Raw genomic sequence first — 20,173 nt, forward strand, 5'->3', positions numbered from 1 at the left:
AGGAAAATCGAGTCAAAACTTGGACCATATACTTGAAGAAATCAATTTACTCCACAAACCTTAAGCAAACGCTTTTATAGTTTTGATGAAGATGATGTTTATAGTCATTTTGATGAAGATTATTGTGTTGTCGGTGATGCAAGTCTTTAACATTGTTTACAGCACTGTATAATTAATGTAGAGCACTGAATACAGGGTTCAATCAACGCTCTCACATCATTTACCTGAACACAGTCACTCATCAACAGACACCAAACACAATTACTGATTCATCTTTTAATGATTTGATCTTCTAATAGCCAGGCTGATATTGAATGACATTATTCCGTTCACTTCAAAGAAATCTACAACAATATATTTATCCTGACTCTGGACTGCAAGACTTTGAGATTGTTTGACTTTAGTTGGATTGAAACATGAGTTCAATCATATATTTTATGTTATATCCATGCATAATTCTGCAGGTTTGTACAGACATGAGGATCATCACACACCTGTCTCTGAATCACTGAATCAAATGAATTTAATCATAACTGAAGGTTGCTTTGTTTGTTGGTGTGTGTTTGAGAAGTTAGTGAAGCGTTCAGGAGGTTTTTCTTCAACTGCTCTATTAGTTTTAGCGACACCAAACTGGTTGTTGGCAGTAAGTCAATCATCATTTAATATTATTCATACAAAAATCGACTGTCAAACGCTTTGTGGCTATATTGAAGATATGCACATTTTAGTTATGTATTTTAATTGTATGTTTAGTTCACAATGAGTGTTTAGCAATCGACCTTGTAATGATTTGTCTTGGCGGTTGTGAACCATAATCATATCTTATTTCTTCATAACTTTTATGACTTTTCAGAGCTCCAGCTATTTACTTTTTATTAAGTCATAATTAGATTCTTTAAACAAATAAATTAATTAAAAAGTTACCCTAAAATCAAATGTACATTATTTGTCCTTTTGGTACCACTTAATATTTTACTTATTATTTTACTAAATACTTGATATTTACTGAAAGCCTGCAGATATTTTTCAACTCTGATTTCTGGTTGCTGAATTGTATTTTTGTTCATGTTTGATAGATTAATCCTTTATAGTAGACATGCCATACATAAGTTATGTTTTCTATAGTTTAAATCTTTTGTACCCAATTATCAGAATATTTCACCAAACGTTTATCGCTTCGTTGATCACCATAAAAATAAATAACTTCACTCAGTGGACCATGAAAAACACTTCAGATAAATGAAGAAACAGCCTGAAGCTCACAAACACTGTATAGTGTTAGATATATTTAATAAGATAAAGTGTGTTGAAAGAGCATGCTTTATACTTCATTTAATATTCAAGAAAATCCAACACTCAGACTTCGATCGGGTGACTCTCTGAACAGGAACAGCTTTACTTTTGCTGATGGACTGATGAGACGGTTGTAAAGTCTAAATACTGGTCGTGTGAGACTTGAGCGGCTTTTTGGACTGGATGATGATGAATAAACTATTCGGCAGCAACATCTTTTGTGTCCTGCTCAAACATTTTGGAATCTGCTGCAGAATGTTTCACTGGAAAGAAGAAAAAAATGAGGCAAAAATATATATCGTTTAAAATATTGCTGATTGAAAAACGAGCGAGTGGAGAGTAGAACAGATAAACCACAAGATCTAAAAAAAACATTAGCATTATATTAAAGTAATGATGGACCTTAAGAAAATGTATATTAATTCATATCTGTGTTTCTGCTCTGTTGAGTGAGAGATAGTTTCAGTTCAGTCTCTGAGACTCTGAATGAAGGAGGTTTTTGTACGACTCTTTATCACTGTGTGAACACACCATCACTGTGATAACTCTGACAGTAATAATGTCCAGCATCTTCAGTCTGGACTCCACTGATGGTCAGAGAGAAATCGGTCCCTCTGCTTCTCCATTCCCACTGAATCGACTGAAACTGTCATCATAGAGATCATTTACTCCAGTAATGATGAGTTTAGGAGCTTCTCCAGGTTTCTGCTGATACCAAGCTAAACCCCAGCTATATATCCCAGGTTCAGTTTTACACGTTATAGTGGCGTCTTGTCCTTCAGAAACAGGCAGAACTTCAGGCTGAGTCACAGTGATTCCTCTGGATGCTGCAGACAACAACATTATATGTGTTTCATCAAATGAAATCAACATTAAAGAGTCAGAAATGAGCATCTTTCTCTTCTGTTACCTGGAATAAAAGCTGTCAGAATCCAGATGAAGCTGCTGAAGAGATTCATTTTGTACCGTGGTAAACAGCGGTGTGTTATAAAGTGTTTGAGTCTGAACGCTATAAACACTCGGAGCGCTGAAGCATGTGTCGATGCAAAGTGACTCTCTGGAAAAACCCTCCTGGAGCGAAACAGACGTGAAGATGAAAACTGAGCCTGGAAATGTGTTTTAGTCTCATGATCCAGTGGAGTGTGTTTCCACTTCTTTAGAAATCTGGAAATGAGTCATTTATCGTTCTGAGTGAGTCTCTGCTTCAGACTAGATGCTTTCTGACGATTCAGTGACAGAAACGAATCATTCAGAGAATCAAGTGTTTTACTGTGAACTCCATGAGAGGGCAAAGGTCATCCCAGAGGTCAGAGGTCATCAAACACATTAAAATTACTTTGAAAAATTGTATTATAAACTTCTGATTATATTAAAGATTTGGATTTAATTCCTAGTTTAGAGACATTCAGAAATAATGAGTCAGTTTTAGTGAAATTGACTTTAGTTCAGTAATCTGTGTGTGATGTTGAGTCTTATATCAGTGTGTGTGTGTGTGTGTGTGTGTGTGTGTGTGTGTGTGTGTGTGTGTCTGAGTGTGACGGAGGTTTTTGTACGACTCTTTCTCTAGAATAAAACACTGTGGTACACTTTTGGTGGAGGAACTAAACTGGTGATCAGAAGTAAGTCTTTCTTTAATTATTTAATATAAATATATAATGTGTGTGTTTTAAAAGAGGTTAAATGATCATTTAAGAACTTTTGGAAACAATATTCTTAATTTATTAAAAATATATGACAAAGAAGATTTATTTACATCTCATTTAATGTAAAAGTTTTATTGATAGATTTCACCAATTAGTGCATTTAATCAAATGTTGTCTGCTATACACTCTTAAAAATAAAGCTGCTTCACGATGCCATAGAAGAACCTTTTTGATTAAATGGTTCCTTAAAGAACCTTCAACATCTGAAGAACCTTTCTGTCTCACAAAACGCTCTTTGTGTCGAAATAAGGTTCTTCAGATTATAAAAATGTAAGAAAGAGATGGTTCTTTAAAAACTGATTTTTCTTTCATGGCTTCGCTGCGAAAAAACCTTTGAAGCAACTTTATTTTCAAAAGTGTATCAGGTGTAAGTCATATTTGATTTCTTCCACATCTTTTCCATTTTAAGCTGTAGTTCATATTAAATGATAATTTTTCAATATTTCAATTTAACATAATTAGGATGATCTTTCATTTCAATTAGTTCATGAAACAAAAGCTGGATGACACAGACATGAGATAATTTCATTACTGTCCAAAATTCATTCAGTTGATAAATATCTTAAACTATTAAATGCATTATTATATTAAATTTATTCATAATTGTGTTTATGTGAACGAACATCCTAAATGTTGACTGTTTTCAAATTAATAACATCCTGAAATAAGCAATTATGAAAGTTTCACAATATAATTATCAGAGATGTTATTTTAGAAAGAAAGAAATCAGCACACATTTTACAGCGTGTCATGTTTCCTTCAGAAAAGTGATATATTTATGAACACAGCGTAAAGTGTCTTATACTTGATACACTGTAAAAATAAATGTGTAAAATGTACTTCTTTTCACTTCCAAAAATGTAACAGTATCGTAAAACGACATTTAATATCCAGTTATATTTCTTAGATTATTATGTTTAGTAAAATGACTTACAATTAACTGATAAACAGGTTTTCACTGCATTTTTACAGTCTTTTACCATTAAAGTATCACTTTCTTAATAGTGTTGATTTATTCAGCTGATGGAGAATACTTGTGTGTTATATGAAGGACAGTAAAGTGAAGATAGTGTGTGAGCTGTGAAGAAGTGAGTGTTGTGTGTGTTTGTGTGTTTCAGCTGGTCCCGCAGTGAAGCCCTCCGTGTCTCTGCTGCCTCCCTCTTCTCTGCAGATCTCTGGAGACTCAGCAGCACTGCTCTGCCTGCTCAGCTCTTACTCTCCACAGGGGGCGCAGGTGAGCTGGACGCTGGACGGGTCAGAGGTCAGCGACGGGGTTCAGACCAGCGCAGAGAGCGAGCGGGACGGACTCTACAGCCGCAGCAGCGTCCTGAGCCTCAGCAAAGCACGCTGGGAAAACGCCAAGAGCTTGGTCTGCAGAGTAACACACGAAGGAGGAGATCAAAAGAGAAAGAGTTCCTCAAGAGCTCCGAGTGCTGATGTTTCTCCAGTGAAGAGCAGCAGGATTCACAGCAGATTTACAGCTCAATACTCAAGCGCTCTTTCCATCTGCTGCCGTTGCTGTTCGTTCAATAAAGCTTCTGAACGCCTTACATTTGTGTTTCAGCGTGTCCTTCCTTCACTAAACTTTCAGCTGCTGTTGATGGATTGTAAGAGTTGAGAACAGCTGCGTTTAGCAGTAAATGTGACCTGAAGCTCTTGGGCTTTGAACATGGTCTCTGGAGACGGAGCTGCTCTATTCTGAGAGCGTCACAATCACTAAACACTGTTTGATTGGTTTAATGCTCTCAACTGGAACAGATTCGCTTTCGCTTCTGCATTTATGAAGTGTGTCTGCTAGTTTTAGAAAACTCATACGTGACTCAATAAACTTCATAAACTGTTTAAAGAGATAAAAACTGCCCATAAAGAGTAAAAATCGCAGACTAAGATTCCTCTCATGTCTTAAGCTTGCCGTATTTTATCTTATGAACACTTTAGACATAATTAATGGGCTTTATTTCAGTATTAATTTCAATACATCGATGAAAACAAGCTACTGAACAGATTCTGATCATGTTTAATAGTGTTTAACACTTTCAGTGATATTTCTGCCCTCAAACAGTTAATTATGACGATCATAACAGAAAATTCATGAAAGATTAATAAACTAAACTAACTATCTTTATGAATCAGTTTACAGTATGATTGTATAATTATCAGGCTCTGTAGAAATGCATTGACAGATATAGATGTGAAGTGAAGTGAACAGAGATGTAAGAAACTATGACTAAATCAAAATAATTTCAAATTATCTTCAAAATCATTGTTGAAGCTCAGGAAAAATTATATTTATTTCATATCTGTGTTTCTGCTCTGTTGAGTGAGAGATAGTTTCAGTTCAGTCTCTGAGACTCTGAATGAAGGAGGTTTTTGTACGACTCTTTATCACTGTGTGAACACACCACCACTGTGATAACTCTGACAGTAATAATGTCCAGCATCTTCAGTCTGGACTCCACTGATGGTCAGAGAGAAATCACTGTTAGATCCACTGCCACTGAATCTAGATGGAGTTCCACTGTAGCGGTCTATTGTTTGATAAACCAAGAGTTTAGGAGCTTCTCCAGGTTTCTGTAAGTACCAGCTTAGAGGCTGAATAGTAACGTGGTGAACTTCAGGACTATATTCAGCCACATTTAAACTGGTTTGCAGCTGTTTCTGACTGTTTCTCCTCTCTCAGGTGTTCTCTGAGTGACTGTGATCTGTCCTCTGCTCTGAAATCACATAAACAAGAAGAAAATCAAGTCAAAACTTGGACCATAGGACAGTATTTGAAGAAGATGAATGAGTTACAAACCTTGGTTTATCGCTTGAGAGTCCAGAAACAGCAGATGATGAAGATCATGTTGATGAAGATTGTGATGTGTCATGGTGATGAAGTGTTAAAGTCACAGCACTATAAACACTCTCAGAGCACTGAAGCAGCTCATCAATATGCAAACACTCTCCACATCATTTACCTGAACACAGTCCCTCATCGACAGACACCAAACATGGTTTCTAAAAGTGGAGAAAAATTAAATATTCACTTAATCATAAATCCCGACTCTTTACTGTGAGGCATTTTTATATTGTATACTGTGTTCTTTCAAAAATGAGGTATTATTATATTATTTACATCTTCTATTTGAATGATGTGTGTCACTGTTCTTCTGTGTTTCTAAAGCTCTTTCTTCTTCTGTGTTAATATCCTATCATAGTGTGAGATAGTTGGGTCCAAACAAATGTTTAAACTGACTAAAATTGTTTTAATACACTTTTATCAGACCACTAAATTTCAAATCTGATGCCTGCACTAGGGTCTTAATAAAGTTAAATTTAAAAAACTTGTGCAAAGCACTTAATAAAACTTTCTTTCCTGTCGTTCGGGGCTTTAACGTTTAAACTTTTTATTGACTTTATATTGTGAGCATCAGTTACATCAAAACAAAATCTACATTCGTGTTTAGCTTAATTTAAAAAGCTTAAAGGTATGAATCAAATAACTACGTTATTAATGACAGAATTTCCATTTTAATGAAAAATAAACTTGGTTATGTCCATTAAAATGAAAGAATCTGTTTTGGTGTTTTTTTACATAGTTGTTATTGAAATGTATTTGGCGGTTACAATTTGTAGATGGTCTCACTTTTAGGTGATTATACTTTTGTTGTATTATTTGTTGATAGTGAATATAAGGGTGGTGTTATGTATGTGTTCAGTGTCTGATGAAGAGTGACACAAAAACGTCACCTGAAGTGAGAATATAGATTTTAAAGCTGTGGGGTGTCTACGTTAATCTTTTGGCTCTATTTCAAAACACGTTCATCATTCAATTCAATTCATAATTATAGAGCAGGTAAAACTCGTAACAGTGCAGTGGTTCAGATATTTGGTCGATAAATCTACAAGAACAGATTTAGTAAACTTGCATAAAAGTTATGGTTTTAAATCTATAAGTAAAACTTGAGTCTAGACATTTATCATTCATTTGGAAGATCACAGACTTCAGCTTTCTCTCTATAAATCACTTGAGATGCGTTTAAGTTTAAAGTTTATTGCTGTCTGAATTTTGCCTCAAAGTAACGTGTTTAGTTGAAAAGCCCCAATCACAGATCTCGTGAGAGACAACTACTGAAGCCATATCACGCTGATATTTATTTTTGTTCAGTAACTGCTATGTTTTACACCAAAATTCCCTTCAACGTGTGAACAGCTCAAAAGTTCAAAAAACAAAAGTAAACGTAAAGTTAGCGCCTAAGACAGGTCTGTTTGTGCTCCGTGGCAGAGTTATTCCTGGGTTTGGAGTCACCAAACTTGCGTGACCGTACCTTTATGTCTTTCCAAACACGAGGGAGGAGGAACAGACACGTCTCGCTGTAAGTCATATTAAATCTAATTATTCCAAGTTACATCAATGTAAAGGTATTTTCTACCATACCTCCACTTTACCTCTTTCAAACTACACTGAATTGTGTAGCTTGATCTCTCCGACAGTGAGACCAGAGAGACACTAAAACCTGTACCTCATGAGACAAAAATCATATATTGCTCTGGTTTTGAACTGCCTTCAGTAGAAATCAAATGAAACCTCATGAAGGGAGGGTTTTGTACACATCCCAAATATCAGGCGTGTGAACAAAACATATATATGTATGATGATCACTTATTTGTGTTTACAGGAAAAATTATTTCTAAAGAATCTTATGTACGAATTATTCACATGTCCCCTTTAAACCTGGTCTGAAGATGTAAAGTGAGACCATTTACCATGAAAGTTTGTGATTGTGGCATGGTTTTAAATTCAGGTTTGCAAAAATCTGTAGAAATCCCCAAAATGCTGCAGAACTTTATCCTTCAGCATCTTAGCAAGTTTTGGTTGCTAGGATCTGCTTGAGTCGCTCAGTCAGAAGATATTAGGTCACCTATCCAATATGATATGAGCGTAGCTAAGAAAATCATTTTGCATGTGGAAGAAATGTTACTCTCTTCTCTATCAACCATATATATGAACATTTATTAAACAACTGCAATCAAATGGACAGATGGATAGATCTACTGGGACAGCTGTATTTGATAAAATGATGGAAATATTTTTTTTTGAGCTACAATTTAGAATAAATTTGTTTTTTTTCATTAGTTATAAATTATTGTTCATTTATTTTTGTAGATGCTGGTCTTGGGTACACCGCCATTCTGTGTTTATGTCTTATTTGTGTGCTTAATGGGTCATCTGCACCAATGTTTCTCTTGTAGTGTAGGGTAACTGAGACTGTTTGTTTCTCTTGTCTGAGAAAACCATAATAAAAATAATAATCTAAAATGCTGCAGAACTCATCTGCTCTTCACATTGAATCACATTTCTGAACCATATCTGTAGTTATTGAGAACTTACTTTCTTTGACTTTCTGTGGATGCAATTGCTCACTTTAAAAAATAATCCAATCAAGATACCTTAAAGACCAATGCAACTGTGCAGAGAAACCGATGGAGATTATTAAGAGAGATGGATTCATTTTTATGATTGTATTTCAGACGGATGTGTGAAGATGTTTCAGATCCTCCTCTGAGCAGCTGCTGGATCAGTTCAGTCTCTGAGACTCTGAATGAAGGAAGTTTTTGTACGACTCTTTATCACTGTGTGAACACTGGACCACTGTGAATACTCTGACAGTAATAATGTCCAGCATCTTCAGTCTGGACTCCACTGATGGTCAGAGAGAAATCACTGTTAGATCCACTGCCTCTGAATCTAGATGGAGTTCCTGACTGGAGACGGTTTGCTAAATAAATCAGGAGTTTAGGAGCTTCTCCAGGTTTCTGTAAGTACCAGGCTAAACGATGTCCATAAGTATTATCATTATACACATCTGTACTGGTTTTGCAGCTGATTCTGACTGTTTCTCCTGCTCTCTCTGCTGTTGTTGAGGGACTCTGAGTGACGCTGATCTGTCCTCTACACTCTGAAACACACAACAAGAAGAAAATCGAGTCAAAACTTGGACCATATACTTGAAGAAATGAACTTGTGCTCCACAAACCTTGAGCAAACGCTGTGAGAGTCCAGATGAAGATGATGATGAAGGTCATGTTGATGAAGATTGTTGTGTGTGTCGGTGATGAAGTGTTAAAGTCACAGCACTATAAACACTCTCAGAGCACTGAAGCAGCTCATCAATATGCAAACACTCTCCACATCATTTACCTGAACACAGTCACTCATCAACAGACACCAAACACAATTACTGATTCATCTTTTACATGATGTTATACGTTCTAAAAGCTAGGAGGTTTTGAATGATATTAGACCGTTCACTTCTAAAGAAATCTACAACAATATCTTTAGTATATTATTGGGACTCTCTCCTATGAGACTTGTTTGACTGTAGTTGGATAGAAACATGAGTTCATTCTTTCATTTTATGTCAAATCCATGGTTTCTGCAGGTTTTTACAGACATGAGGATCATCACACACCTGTCTCTGAATCACTGAATCAAATGAGTTTGATCGAGAGTCATGTTACACGTGATATAAAACAGGTTCTTTATGAATCTTCATCAATTTAAAACAATGATCTAAAATGAATTAAAATACGATCGTGAACAGCATCTGGAGTTTCATCGTAAAATCAAATTGATTTAGACTTTTTATATCATTGTTAATTTTTCCATTCATTGATCTAGTTATGAATTTGATTCGTTATTCATGATCTGAAATGGAGGAATGTGTTAATATGATGCTGTTATAATGAAGGATGAACATCATAAATCAATGCACATCACATTGATTATTCAGAGCATTTTATGATGCTGATGCTGCAATTATATAAAATAAATAATAAATGAAGAAAATCAACAAAATATATCGTGAAGTGTAGAAACTACACTGAAGAGAAAATGAAAAGTGACTGAATTTCTACAAAAAGGACTGAAAATAACAGTAAAAATGATTTCAGAAAAGTCTTTTCAAAATTAAATGATGATACAACTCAACTTCATTTTAAGATCTTATTAATGTGTTTCTGCTCTGTTGAGTGAGAGATAGTTTCAGTTCAGTCTCTGAGACTCTGAATGAAGGAGGTTTTTGTACGACTCTTTATCACTGTGTGAACACACCACCACTGTGATAACTCTGACAGTAATAATGTCCAGCATCTTCAGTCTGGACTCCACTGATGGTCAGAGAGAAATCAGTCCCACCAGATCTTCCATTCCCACTGAATCGACTGAAACTGTTATCATAGCGATTGTTTACAGAATAAATGATGAGTTTAGGAGCTTCTCCAGGTTTCTGCTGATACCAAGCTAAACCCCAGCCTGATATCCCAGGTTCAGTTTTACACGTTATAGTGGCGTCTTGTCCTTCAGAAACAGGCAGAACTTCAGGCTGAGTCACAGTGATTCCTCTGGATGCTGCAGACAACAACATTATATGTGTTTCATCAAATGAAATCAACATTAAAGAGTCAGAAATGAGCATCTTTCTCTTCTGTTACCTGGAATAAAAGCTGTCAGAATCCAGATGAAGCTGCTGAAGAGATTCATTTTGTACCGTGGTAAACAGCGGTGTGTTATAAAGTGTTTGAGTCTGAACGCTATAAACACTCGGAGCGCTGAAGCATGTGTCGATGCAAAGTGACTCTCTGGAAAAACCCTCCTGGAGCGAAACAGACGTGAAGATGAAAACTGAGCCTGGAAATGTGTTTTAGTCTCATGATCCAGTGGAGTGTGTTTCCACTTCTTTAGAAATCTGGAAATGAGTCATTTATCGTTCTGAGTGAGTCTCTGGTTCAGACTAGATGCTTTCTGACGATTCAGTGACAGAAACGAATCATTCAGAGAATCAAGTGTTTTACTGTGAACTCCATGAGAGGGCAAAGGTCATCCCAGAGGTCAGAGGTCATCAAAACACATTAAAATTACTTTTTGAGAAATACGTTTGATTTTATTATAAACTTCTGATTATATTAATAATTTGGATTTAATTTATGATTTGACTTTAGTTCAGTAATCTGTGTGTGTTTTTGTTGAGTCCTATATCAGTGTGTGTGTGTGTGTGTGTGTGTGTGTGTGTGTGTGTGTGTGTGTGTGTGTGTGTGTGTGTGTGTGTGTGTGTGTTTATCTGAGTGTGACGGAGGTTTTTGTACGACTCTTTCTCTAGAATAAAACACTGTGGTGGACTTTTGGTGGAGGAACTAAACTGGTGATCAGAAGTAAGTCTTTCTTTAATTATTTAATATAAATATATAATGTGTGTGTTTTAAAAGAGGTTAAATGTTCATTTAAGAACTTTTGGAAACAATATTCTTAATTTATTAAAAAATATATCACATAGAAGATTTATTTAAATCTCATTTAATGTAAAATTTAATAGTTTTATTGATAGATTTCACCAATTAGTGCATTTAATCAAATGTTGTCTGCTATACACTCTTAAAAATAAAGCTGCTTCACGATGCCATAGAAGAACCTTTTTGATTAAATGGTTCCTTAAAGAACCTTCAACATCTGAAGAACCTTTCTGTCTCACAAAACGCTCTTTGTGTCAAAATAAGGTTCTTCAGATTATAAAAATGTAAGAAAGAGATGTTTCTTTAAAAAACTGATTGTTTCTTTCATGGCTTCGCTACGAAAAAACCTTTGAAGCAACTTTATTTTCAAAAGTGTATCAGGTGTAAGTCATATTTGATTTCTTCCACATCTTTTCCATTTTAAGCTGTAGTTCATATTAAATGATAATTTTCAGTATTTCAATTTAACGCAATTATGATGATCTTTCATTTATTTCAGTTAGTTCATGAAACAAAAGCTGGATGACACAGACATGAGATAATTTCATTACTGTCCAAAATTCATTCAGTTGCTAAATATCTTAAACTATTAAATGCATTATTATATTAAATTTATTCATAATTGTGTTTATGTGAACGAACATCCTAAATGTTGACTGTTTTCAAATTAATAACATCCTGAAATAAGCAATTATGAAAGTTTCACAATATAATTATCAGAGATACTTATTTTAGAAAGAAAGAAATCAGCACACATTTTACAGCGTGTCATGTTTCCTTCAGAAAAGTGATATATTTATGAACACAGCGTAAAGTGTCTTATACTTGATAGACTGTAAAAATAAATGTGTAAAATGTACTTCTTTTCACTTCCAAAAAATGTAACAGTATTGTAAAACGACATTTAATATCCAGTTATATTTCTTAGATTGTTATATATATATATTATAATGGACTGATAAACAGGTTTTCACTGCATTTTTACAGTCTTTTACCATTAAAGTATCACTTTCTTAATAGTGTTGATTTATTCAGCTGATGGAGAATACTTGTGTGTTATATGAAGGACAGTAAAGTGAAGATAGTGTGTGAGCTGTGAAGAAGTGAGTGTTGTGTGTGTTTGTGTGTTTCAGCTGGTCCCGCAGTGAAGCCCTCCGTGTCTCTGCTGCCTCCTCTTCTCTGCAGATCTCTGGAGACTCAGCAGCACTGCTCTGCCTGCTCAGCTCTTACTCTCCACAGGGGGCGCAGGTGAGCTGGACGCTGGACGGGTCAGAGGTCAGCGACGGGGTTCAGACCAGCGCAGAGAGCGAGCGGGACGGACTCTACAGCCGCAGCAGCGTCCTGAGCCTCAGCAAAGCACGCTGGGAAAACGCCAAGAGCTTGGTCTGCAGAGTAACACACGAAGGAGGAGATCAAGAGAGAGAGTTCCTCAAGAGCTCCGAGTGCTGATGTTTCTCCAGTGAAGAGCAGCAGGATTCACAGCAGATTTACAGCTCAATACTCAAGCGCTCTTTCCATCTGCTGCCGTTGCTGTTCGTTCAATAAAGCTTCTGAACGCCTTACATTTGTGTTTCAGCGTGTCCTTCCTTCACTAAACTTTCAGCTGCTGTTGATGGATTGTAAGAGTTGAGAACAGCTGCGTTTAGCAGTAAATGTGACCTGAAGCTCTTGGGCTTTGAACATGGTCTCTGGAGACGGAGCTGCTCTATTCTGAGAGCGTCACAATCACTAAACACTGTTTGATTGGTTTAATGCTCTCAACTGGAACAGATTCGCTTTCGCTTCTGCATTTATGAAGTGTGTCTGCTAGTTTTAGAAAACTGAATAAACTTCATAAACAGTTTAAAGATGTGGATTCATGTTGATTCTGATTAATATTATATTTTGTAATTTAAAAGTAAACACATACATGATACAGGCTTCTTAAAATATATCAAGGAATTCAATACACTGATCAAATATTTTAGAAATAAACACACCTAAGAAAGCATGCCATATTTCATATTTCATAATGTCTTTTTTCTTATGTTTATATATATCTGTGTCTCAAAATGACAAATAAGACAAATATTTCCAGGTTTTACATTATCATGACATTATTAAGTCTCCTAAAAATATGAAAAATTTGAAATATCCTACGATTGAGTATTTTATTTTAAGAAAAAATTATCAGGCTGTATAAAATGAAATAACAATGATTGAAAAATATAAAGTGGACATGAGAACATCTGAAAAACTATAACTAAATCAAAATAATTTCAAATTATCTTCAAAATCATTGTTGAAGCTCAACATAATTGATATTAAGTTCATATCTGTGTTTCTGCTCTGTTGAGTGAGAGATAGTTTCAGTTCAGTCTCTGAGACTCTGAATGAAGGAGGTTTTTGTACGACTCTTTATCACTGTGTGAACACATAACCACTGATATAGTGATAACTCTGACAGTAATAATGTCCAGCATCTTCAGTCTGGACTCCACTGATGGTCAGAGAGAAATCACTGTTAGATCCACTGCCACTGAATCTAGATGGAGTTCCTGACCAGCGGGTGTCTATTCCATAAATCAGGAGTTTAGGAGCTTCTCCAGGTTTCTTAAGGTACCAGCTAAGACACTGCTTTCCATTACAACAGCAGGCTGGATCTGTGTTAAATGAACAGGTCACAGTGACTGATTGTCCAGTTTGAGCGAGCAGCTCCGATGGACTTTGACTCACCGTCACCTGCCCGATAGATTCTGTCAAATCAGAAAGATTAAAAATCACAAACACATTCACAACTTTCTTCACATCAAGAATAACAAGTGACCTACGTAACATATTTACTGACACCAACCTCGACATAATACCGTCAGCGTCCAGATCAATATGGGGGTGAAAGTCATTTTTGTTGGTTGCAGGTTCAGTTCTAGTGAAAATCTGTGAAGTTTTAACACACGTTATAAACACATGTAGAGCACTGAAGTGTGTGTCTCATGTAAAACACACTCTCTATGCAAACACTTCCGGACAACATCGGCGAGATTTACGTGGTCTTTAGAAAATGTCATGAGTTTATGTGAAACTAAGCCGAGCTGGACAACGACGTCTCTGAATTCAATAACGAACGTCTTTAACTGGCTTTAATTTGGTCATTTTTTAGATGCTGATTTGCTGCTCAAAATACTTCTTGACTATTAATGTATAATATTGTGCAGCTTCATATGTTTGTGGAAACTGTGATACAATTTATTTTTCAGAGCCCTTTTATGAGCAGCATTTATTTAAAATCTTTTGTAACGTTATAAATATATTTCATATCTATTTTATATTTCTCTCAAAAGACAAAAGATTTTTTTTGCACAGAAATATGATGTATATTGCACTATATTAAAAGTGATACAACATTATATTGAATTAAAATACATATATTAAACCCATAAAAAAAGTTCTACATGTCCATATGTTAATAATATTATATGTATGTATATATAAATGTACCTTGCTGCACTTTTTAGCGAGACATACAATAATACATAATAATAACTGCAGGAAAAACAGTTTAAATCTACATAAAAGGAGACTGAAATGGTACAGTTGTATTAACAAATGTGTTTTTATATCAGTTTTGCTTTAGTTATCACTGTTGGGTAGGTTTAGGGTTGAATTTACTGTAAGGCGTATTTCTAACATGATAGAGCATTAACTTTCAATCAATCAATCAATCAATCAATCAATTATATAGCGCTTTAACAACACAGGTTGCATCAAAGCACTGTACAGTATAATGACAGGGATGTATAATGACGAGTGACCAATTTCTTATTAAATGCAGAGACGGTCTCTGTAGTCAATTCAACGATAGTCACTAGAAGTTAAGTGTCCCCAACCAAGCAAGCCAGAGAGCGACAGCGTAAAGGAAACAAAACCCCATGCATACAGAATGGAGAAAAAAAACCTTGGGAGAAACCAGAGACTCAGTTGGGGTCAGTTCTCTCTGACCGGACGCCCAGCACTTAACTTCCAGTTCAATTTTAAACAACTGTGTGTCAGGTAGTGTAAATGACTTAGTGTGTGTGTGTGTGTGTGTGCATCAGGATCTGGTGATTGTTCCACGGGGCGCGATCTAGGTGTTCTGGTCTCTGATGAACATAATCTCTCTGGTGCTGATCCACCATCTAGTCTGGATACAAACTGTGAAAGCAGATTTAGAAAGAGACAGGACTAATATTAGCGTAGATGCCATTCTCTTTTCACGATGTCACAAGTACATCAGTATTGTAGAAGTAGTGTTCCCGATTCCAGCAAATCAAGTAATGCAGCCTAAAATCCTTAACGTTGATTTGAATAATAAAAGTGTGTTTGTGTGTTATGTGTAGGCTAAGTTAAAAAGATGTGTCTTTAATCTAGATTTAAACTGGCAGAGTGTGTCTGCTTCCCGAACAGAGTTAGGGAGATTGTTCCAGAGTTTAGGTGCTAGATAGGAAAAGATCTGATGCTGCGCCCGCAGTTGATTTTGATATTCTAGGTATTATCAAATGGCCAGAGTTTTGAGAACGAGCGGACGTGCAGGACTATAATGTGATAAGAGCTCGCTCAAGTATTGAGGAGCTAAACCATTCAGGGCTTTATAGGTAATTAATAAGATTTTAAAATCTATTTGATGTTTGATAGGAGCCAGTGCAGTGTTGACAGAACAAACGGGCTAATGTGATCATACTTCCTAGTTCTAGTAAGGACTCTGGCTGCTGCGTTTTGGACTAGCTGAAGTTTGTTTATTAAGCGTGCAGAACAAACCACCCAATAAAGCATTGCAATAATCTAACTCGAGGTCATAAACGCATGAATTAATATTTCTGCATTGAGGTTGAAAGCATAGGTCATGTATTTTAGATATATTTTTAAGATGGAAAACGCAGTTTTACAGATGCTAGAAACATGATTTTCGAAGGAAAGATTGCAGTCAAACAGCACACCTAGGTTCCTAACTGACGATGAAGAATTAACAGTTGCAGCCATCAAGTGATAGGCTGTGTTCTAGATTATTATATGTGGGGTTTTTAGGTCCAATTATTAGCACCTCTGTTTTTTCAGAATTTAACATTAAGAAGTTACTCATCATCCAGCTTTTTATATCGACTATGCATTCTGTTAGATTCTCAATTTGGTGTGTATCACCAGGCTGCGCTTGAAATATAGAGCTGAGTATCATCAGCATAGCAGTGAAAGCTAACACCATGACTCCTGATAATATCTCCCAGAGGTAACATGTACAGGTTGAAAAGTAACGGTCCTAGCACTGAGCCTTGAGGAACTCCATATTTCACTTTTTGATCGATATGATACCTCCTCATTTAATGCCACAAACTGATAGCGGTCAGATAGATATGATTTAAACCATGCTAAGGCGCTTCCTCTAATGCCAACATAGTTTTCTAGTCTATCCAAGAGAATGTTGTGATGGATAGTATCGAATGCCGCGCTAAGATGTAATAGCACTAATAACGAGATAAAAACCACGATCCGATGATAAAAGTTTAGGTCATTAGTAACTCTAATGAGAGCAGTCTCAGTACTATGGTACGGTCTAAAACCTGATTGGAAATCCTCACAGACACCATTTTTTCTAAAAGGAATACAGTTGTGAGGATACTACCTTTCTAGTATCTTTGACAGAAAAGGGAGATTAGAGATTGGTCTGTAATTTACTAAGTCTTTGGGATCAAGATGTGGTGTCTTAATGAGAGGTTTAACTACAGCCAGTTTGAAGGTTTTGGGAACATAACCTAATGACAATGATGAATTAATAATGTTCAAAAATAGGACCTATGACTTCTGGAAGCAGATCTTTTAATAGTTTAGATGGAACAGGGTCTAACATACATGTTGCTGGTTTAGATGGTTTAACAAGTTTGTACAAGTCTTCTTCTCCTATAATAGAGAAAGAGTGTAATTTTTCCTTAGGGGATCTAAAACTCACTAACTGATGTGAAACTGTAGTTGACGGCTGCATAGTTACAATTTTATCTCTGATGGTATCAATCTTAGAAGTAAAGAAATTCATGAACTCATTGCAGCTATACTCTTGGGGAATATTAGCACCTGTTGATGCTTTATTTTTGTTAATTTAGTTACTGTACTGAATAAATACCGGGTTGTGTTTGTTTTCTTCTAAAAAGGGATGAAAAATAATCAGATCTTGCAATTTTTAATGCTTTACTGTATGACAGGATACTCTCCTGCCAGGCAATACACGGAAATACTTCTAATTTGGTTTTTCTCCACCTGCGCTCCATTTTCCGGGCTGCTCTCTTTAGGGTGCGTGTGTTGTCATTATACCATGGAGTCAGATTGTTTTCTTTTATCTTTTTAAGTGCAAAGGAGCAACTGTATCTAAAGTGCTAGAAAAAGACAGTCAGTCACTTTCAGCGACAGTCCCCAGATATTTGAACTCTGATCCGTCACAAGACAAAAGTGCCAGGATTCATGTATTGAACCTGTGTCTTAGCTCCGCTCAGTGGACATTTCTCTTTGAAACTGAGGTCAAACATGCAGTAAGGTACGTCAAAACAGTGTTGCACAAAACGTGCTCAGAGGTACATATTTTTATGAGACCAGGTTGGAGATTTCAACAGTAACTGAGACTGAATGCTGGGACACACACTATGGCGGTTGTAGTACCTTAAATCAGCAGCGCCATCATCTGCTCTTTATGTCAAGCATTTGCTGAAACCACCGTCAATTATTGAACTGTGAGTTTCTGTCATTGAATTGAAGTTTAAGATCTGTAGCTGCGTGACTGGAAACAGTGTTTGTGAGACGAGCTCCAATCTCCAAGATCCTCCTCTGAGCAGCTGCTGGATCAGTTCAGTCTCTGAGACTCTGAATGAAGGAAGTTTTTGTACGACTCTTTATCACTGTGTGAACACTGGACCACTGTGAATACTCTGACAGTAATAATGTCCAGCATCTTCAGTCTGGACTCCACTGATGGTCAGAGAGAAATCACTGTTAGATCCACTGCCTCTGAATCTAGATGGAGTTCCTGACTGGAGACGGTTTGCTAAATAAATCAGGAGTTTAGGAGCTTCTCCAGGTTTCTGTAAGTACCAGGCTAAACGATGTCCATAAGTATTATCATTATACACATCTGTACTGGTTTTGCAGCTGATTCTGACTGTTTCTCCTGCTCTCTCTGCTGTTGTTGAGGGACTCTGAGTGACGCTGATCTGTCCTCTACACTCTGAAACACACAACAAGAAGAAAATCAAGTCAAAACTTGGACCATATACTTGAAGAAATGAACTTGTGCTCCACAAACCTTGAGCAAACGCTGTGAGAGTCCAGATGAAGATGATGATGAAGGTCATGTTGATGAAGATTGTTGTGTGTGTCGGTGATGAAGTGTTAAAGTCACAGCACTATAAACACTCTCAGAGCACTGAAGCAGCTCATCAATATGCAAACACTCTCCACATCATTTACCTGAACACAGTCACTCATCAACAGACACCAAACACAATTACTGATTCATCTTTTACATGATGTTATACGTTCTAAAAGCTAGGAGGTTTTGAATGATATTAGACCGTTCACTTCTAAAGAAATCTACAACAATATCTTTAGTATATTATTGGGACTCTCTCCTATGAGACTTGTTTGACTGTAGTTGGATAGAAACATGAGTTCATTCTTTCATTTTATGTCAAATCCATGGTTTCTGCAGGTTTTTACAGACATGAGGATCATCACACACCTGTCTCTGAATCACTGAATCAAATGAGTTTGATCGAGAGTCATGTTACACGTGATATAAAACAGGTTCTTTATGAATCTTCATCAATTTAAAACAATGATCTAAAATGAATTAAAATACGATCGTGAACAGCATCTGGAGTTTCATCGTAAAATCAAATTGATTTAGACTTTTTATATCATTGTTAATTTTTCCATTCATTGATCTAGTTATGAATTTGATTCGTTATTCATGATCTGAAATGGAGGAATGTGTTAATATGATGCTGTTATAATGAAGGATGAACATCATAAATCAATGCACATCACATTGATTATTCAGAGCATTTTATGATGCTGATGCTGCAATTATATAAAATAAATAATAAATGAAGAAAATCAACAAAATATATCGTGAAGTGTAGAAACCACACTGAAGAGAAAATGAAAAGTGACTGAATTTCTACATAAAGGACTGAAAATAACACGAAAATAAAACGATTTCAGAAAAGTCTTTTTCAAAATTAAATGATGATACAACTCAACTTCATTTTAAGATCTTATTAATGTGTTTCTGCTCTGTTGAGTGAGAGATAGTTTCAGTTCAGTCTCTGAGACTCTGAATGAAGGAGGTTTTTGTACGACTCTTTATCACTGTGTGAACACACCACCACTGTGATAACTCTGACAGTAATAATGTCCAGCATCTTCAGTCTGGACTCCACTGATGGTCAGAGAGAAATCAGTCCCACCAGATCTTCCATTCCCACTGAATCGACTGAAACTGTTATCATAGCGATTGTTTACAGAATAAATGATGAGTTTAGGAGCTTCTCCAGGTTTCTGCTGATACCAAGCTAAACCCCAGCCTGATATCCCAGGTTCAGTTTTACACGTTATAGTGGCGTCTTGTCCTTCAGAAACAGGCAGAACTTCAGGCTGAGTCACAGTGATTCCTCTGGATGCTGCAGACAACAACATTATATGTGTTTCATCAAATGAAATCAACATTAAAGAGTCAGAAATGAGCATCTTTCTCTTCTGTTACCTGGAATAAAAGCTGTCAGAATCCAGATGAAGCTGCTGAAGAGATTCATTTTGTACCGTGGTAAACAGCGGTGTGTTATAAAGTGTTTGAGTCTGAACGCTATAAACACTCGGAGCGCTGAAGCATGTGTCGATGCAAAGTGACTCTC

At 36.2% G+C, this 20,173-nt stretch overlaps 1 long non-coding RNA gene and 7 gene segments (V, D, J or C); 2 read left to right on the top strand and 6 right to left on the bottom strand.

Annotated features, from left to right (window-relative positions):
- Window positions 1–2,034: 2,034 nt before the first annotated feature.
- LOC122329713 lies at window positions 2,035–2,441 on the bottom strand. The gene is made up of 2 exons (XR_006247946.1): window positions 2,204–2,441; window positions 2,035–2,120 (listed from the first exon to the last, which is right to left on the bottom strand). It is a non-coding gene; the product is annotated as an uncharacterized LOC122329713 (long non-coding RNA).
- Window positions 2,442–2,506: 65 nt separating this feature from the next.
- On the top strand, window positions 2,507–4,546 carry LOC122330184. The segment is given in 3 exon segments: window positions 2,507–2,599; window positions 2,861–2,912; window positions 4,115–4,546. Coding segments are annotated over 3 exon segments (464 nt in total).
- A 4,048-nt stretch (window positions 4,547–8,594) lies between these two features.
- On the bottom strand, window positions 8,595–9,443 carry LOC122329705. The segment is given in 2 exon segments: window positions 8,595–8,938; window positions 9,017–9,443. Coding segments are annotated over 2 exon segments (378 nt in total).
- Window positions 9,444–10,051: 608 nt separating this feature from the next.
- LOC122329708 lies at window positions 10,052–10,618 on the bottom strand. The segment is given in 2 exon segments: window positions 10,052–10,389; window positions 10,473–10,618. Coding segments are annotated over 2 exon segments (363 nt in total).
- A 157-nt stretch (window positions 10,619–10,775) lies between these two features.
- Window positions 10,776–12,829, top strand: LOC122330186. The segment is given in 3 exon segments: window positions 10,776–10,868; window positions 11,138–11,189; window positions 12,401–12,829. Coding segments are annotated over 3 exon segments (461 nt in total).
- Window positions 12,830–13,410: 581 nt separating this feature from the next.
- Window positions 13,411–14,208, bottom strand: LOC122329484. The segment is given in 2 exon segments: window positions 13,411–14,002; window positions 14,101–14,208. Coding segments are annotated over 2 exon segments (384 nt in total).
- A 3,934-nt stretch (window positions 14,209–18,142) lies between these two features.
- LOC122329419 lies at window positions 18,143–18,991 on the bottom strand. The segment is given in 2 exon segments: window positions 18,143–18,486; window positions 18,565–18,991. Coding segments are annotated over 2 exon segments (378 nt in total).
- Window positions 18,992–19,604: 613 nt separating this feature from the next.
- Window positions 19,605–20,171, bottom strand: LOC122329420. The segment is given in 2 exon segments: window positions 19,605–19,942; window positions 20,026–20,171. Coding segments are annotated over 2 exon segments (363 nt in total).
- Window positions 20,172–20,173: the final 2 nt, after the last annotated feature.

This window comes from Puntigrus tetrazona, chromosome 24, assembly GCF_018831695.1.
Source record: "Puntigrus tetrazona isolate hp1 chromosome 24, ASM1883169v1, whole genome shotgun sequence".
NCBI lineage: Eukaryota > Metazoa > Chordata > Actinopteri > Cypriniformes > Cyprinidae > Puntigrus > Puntigrus tetrazona.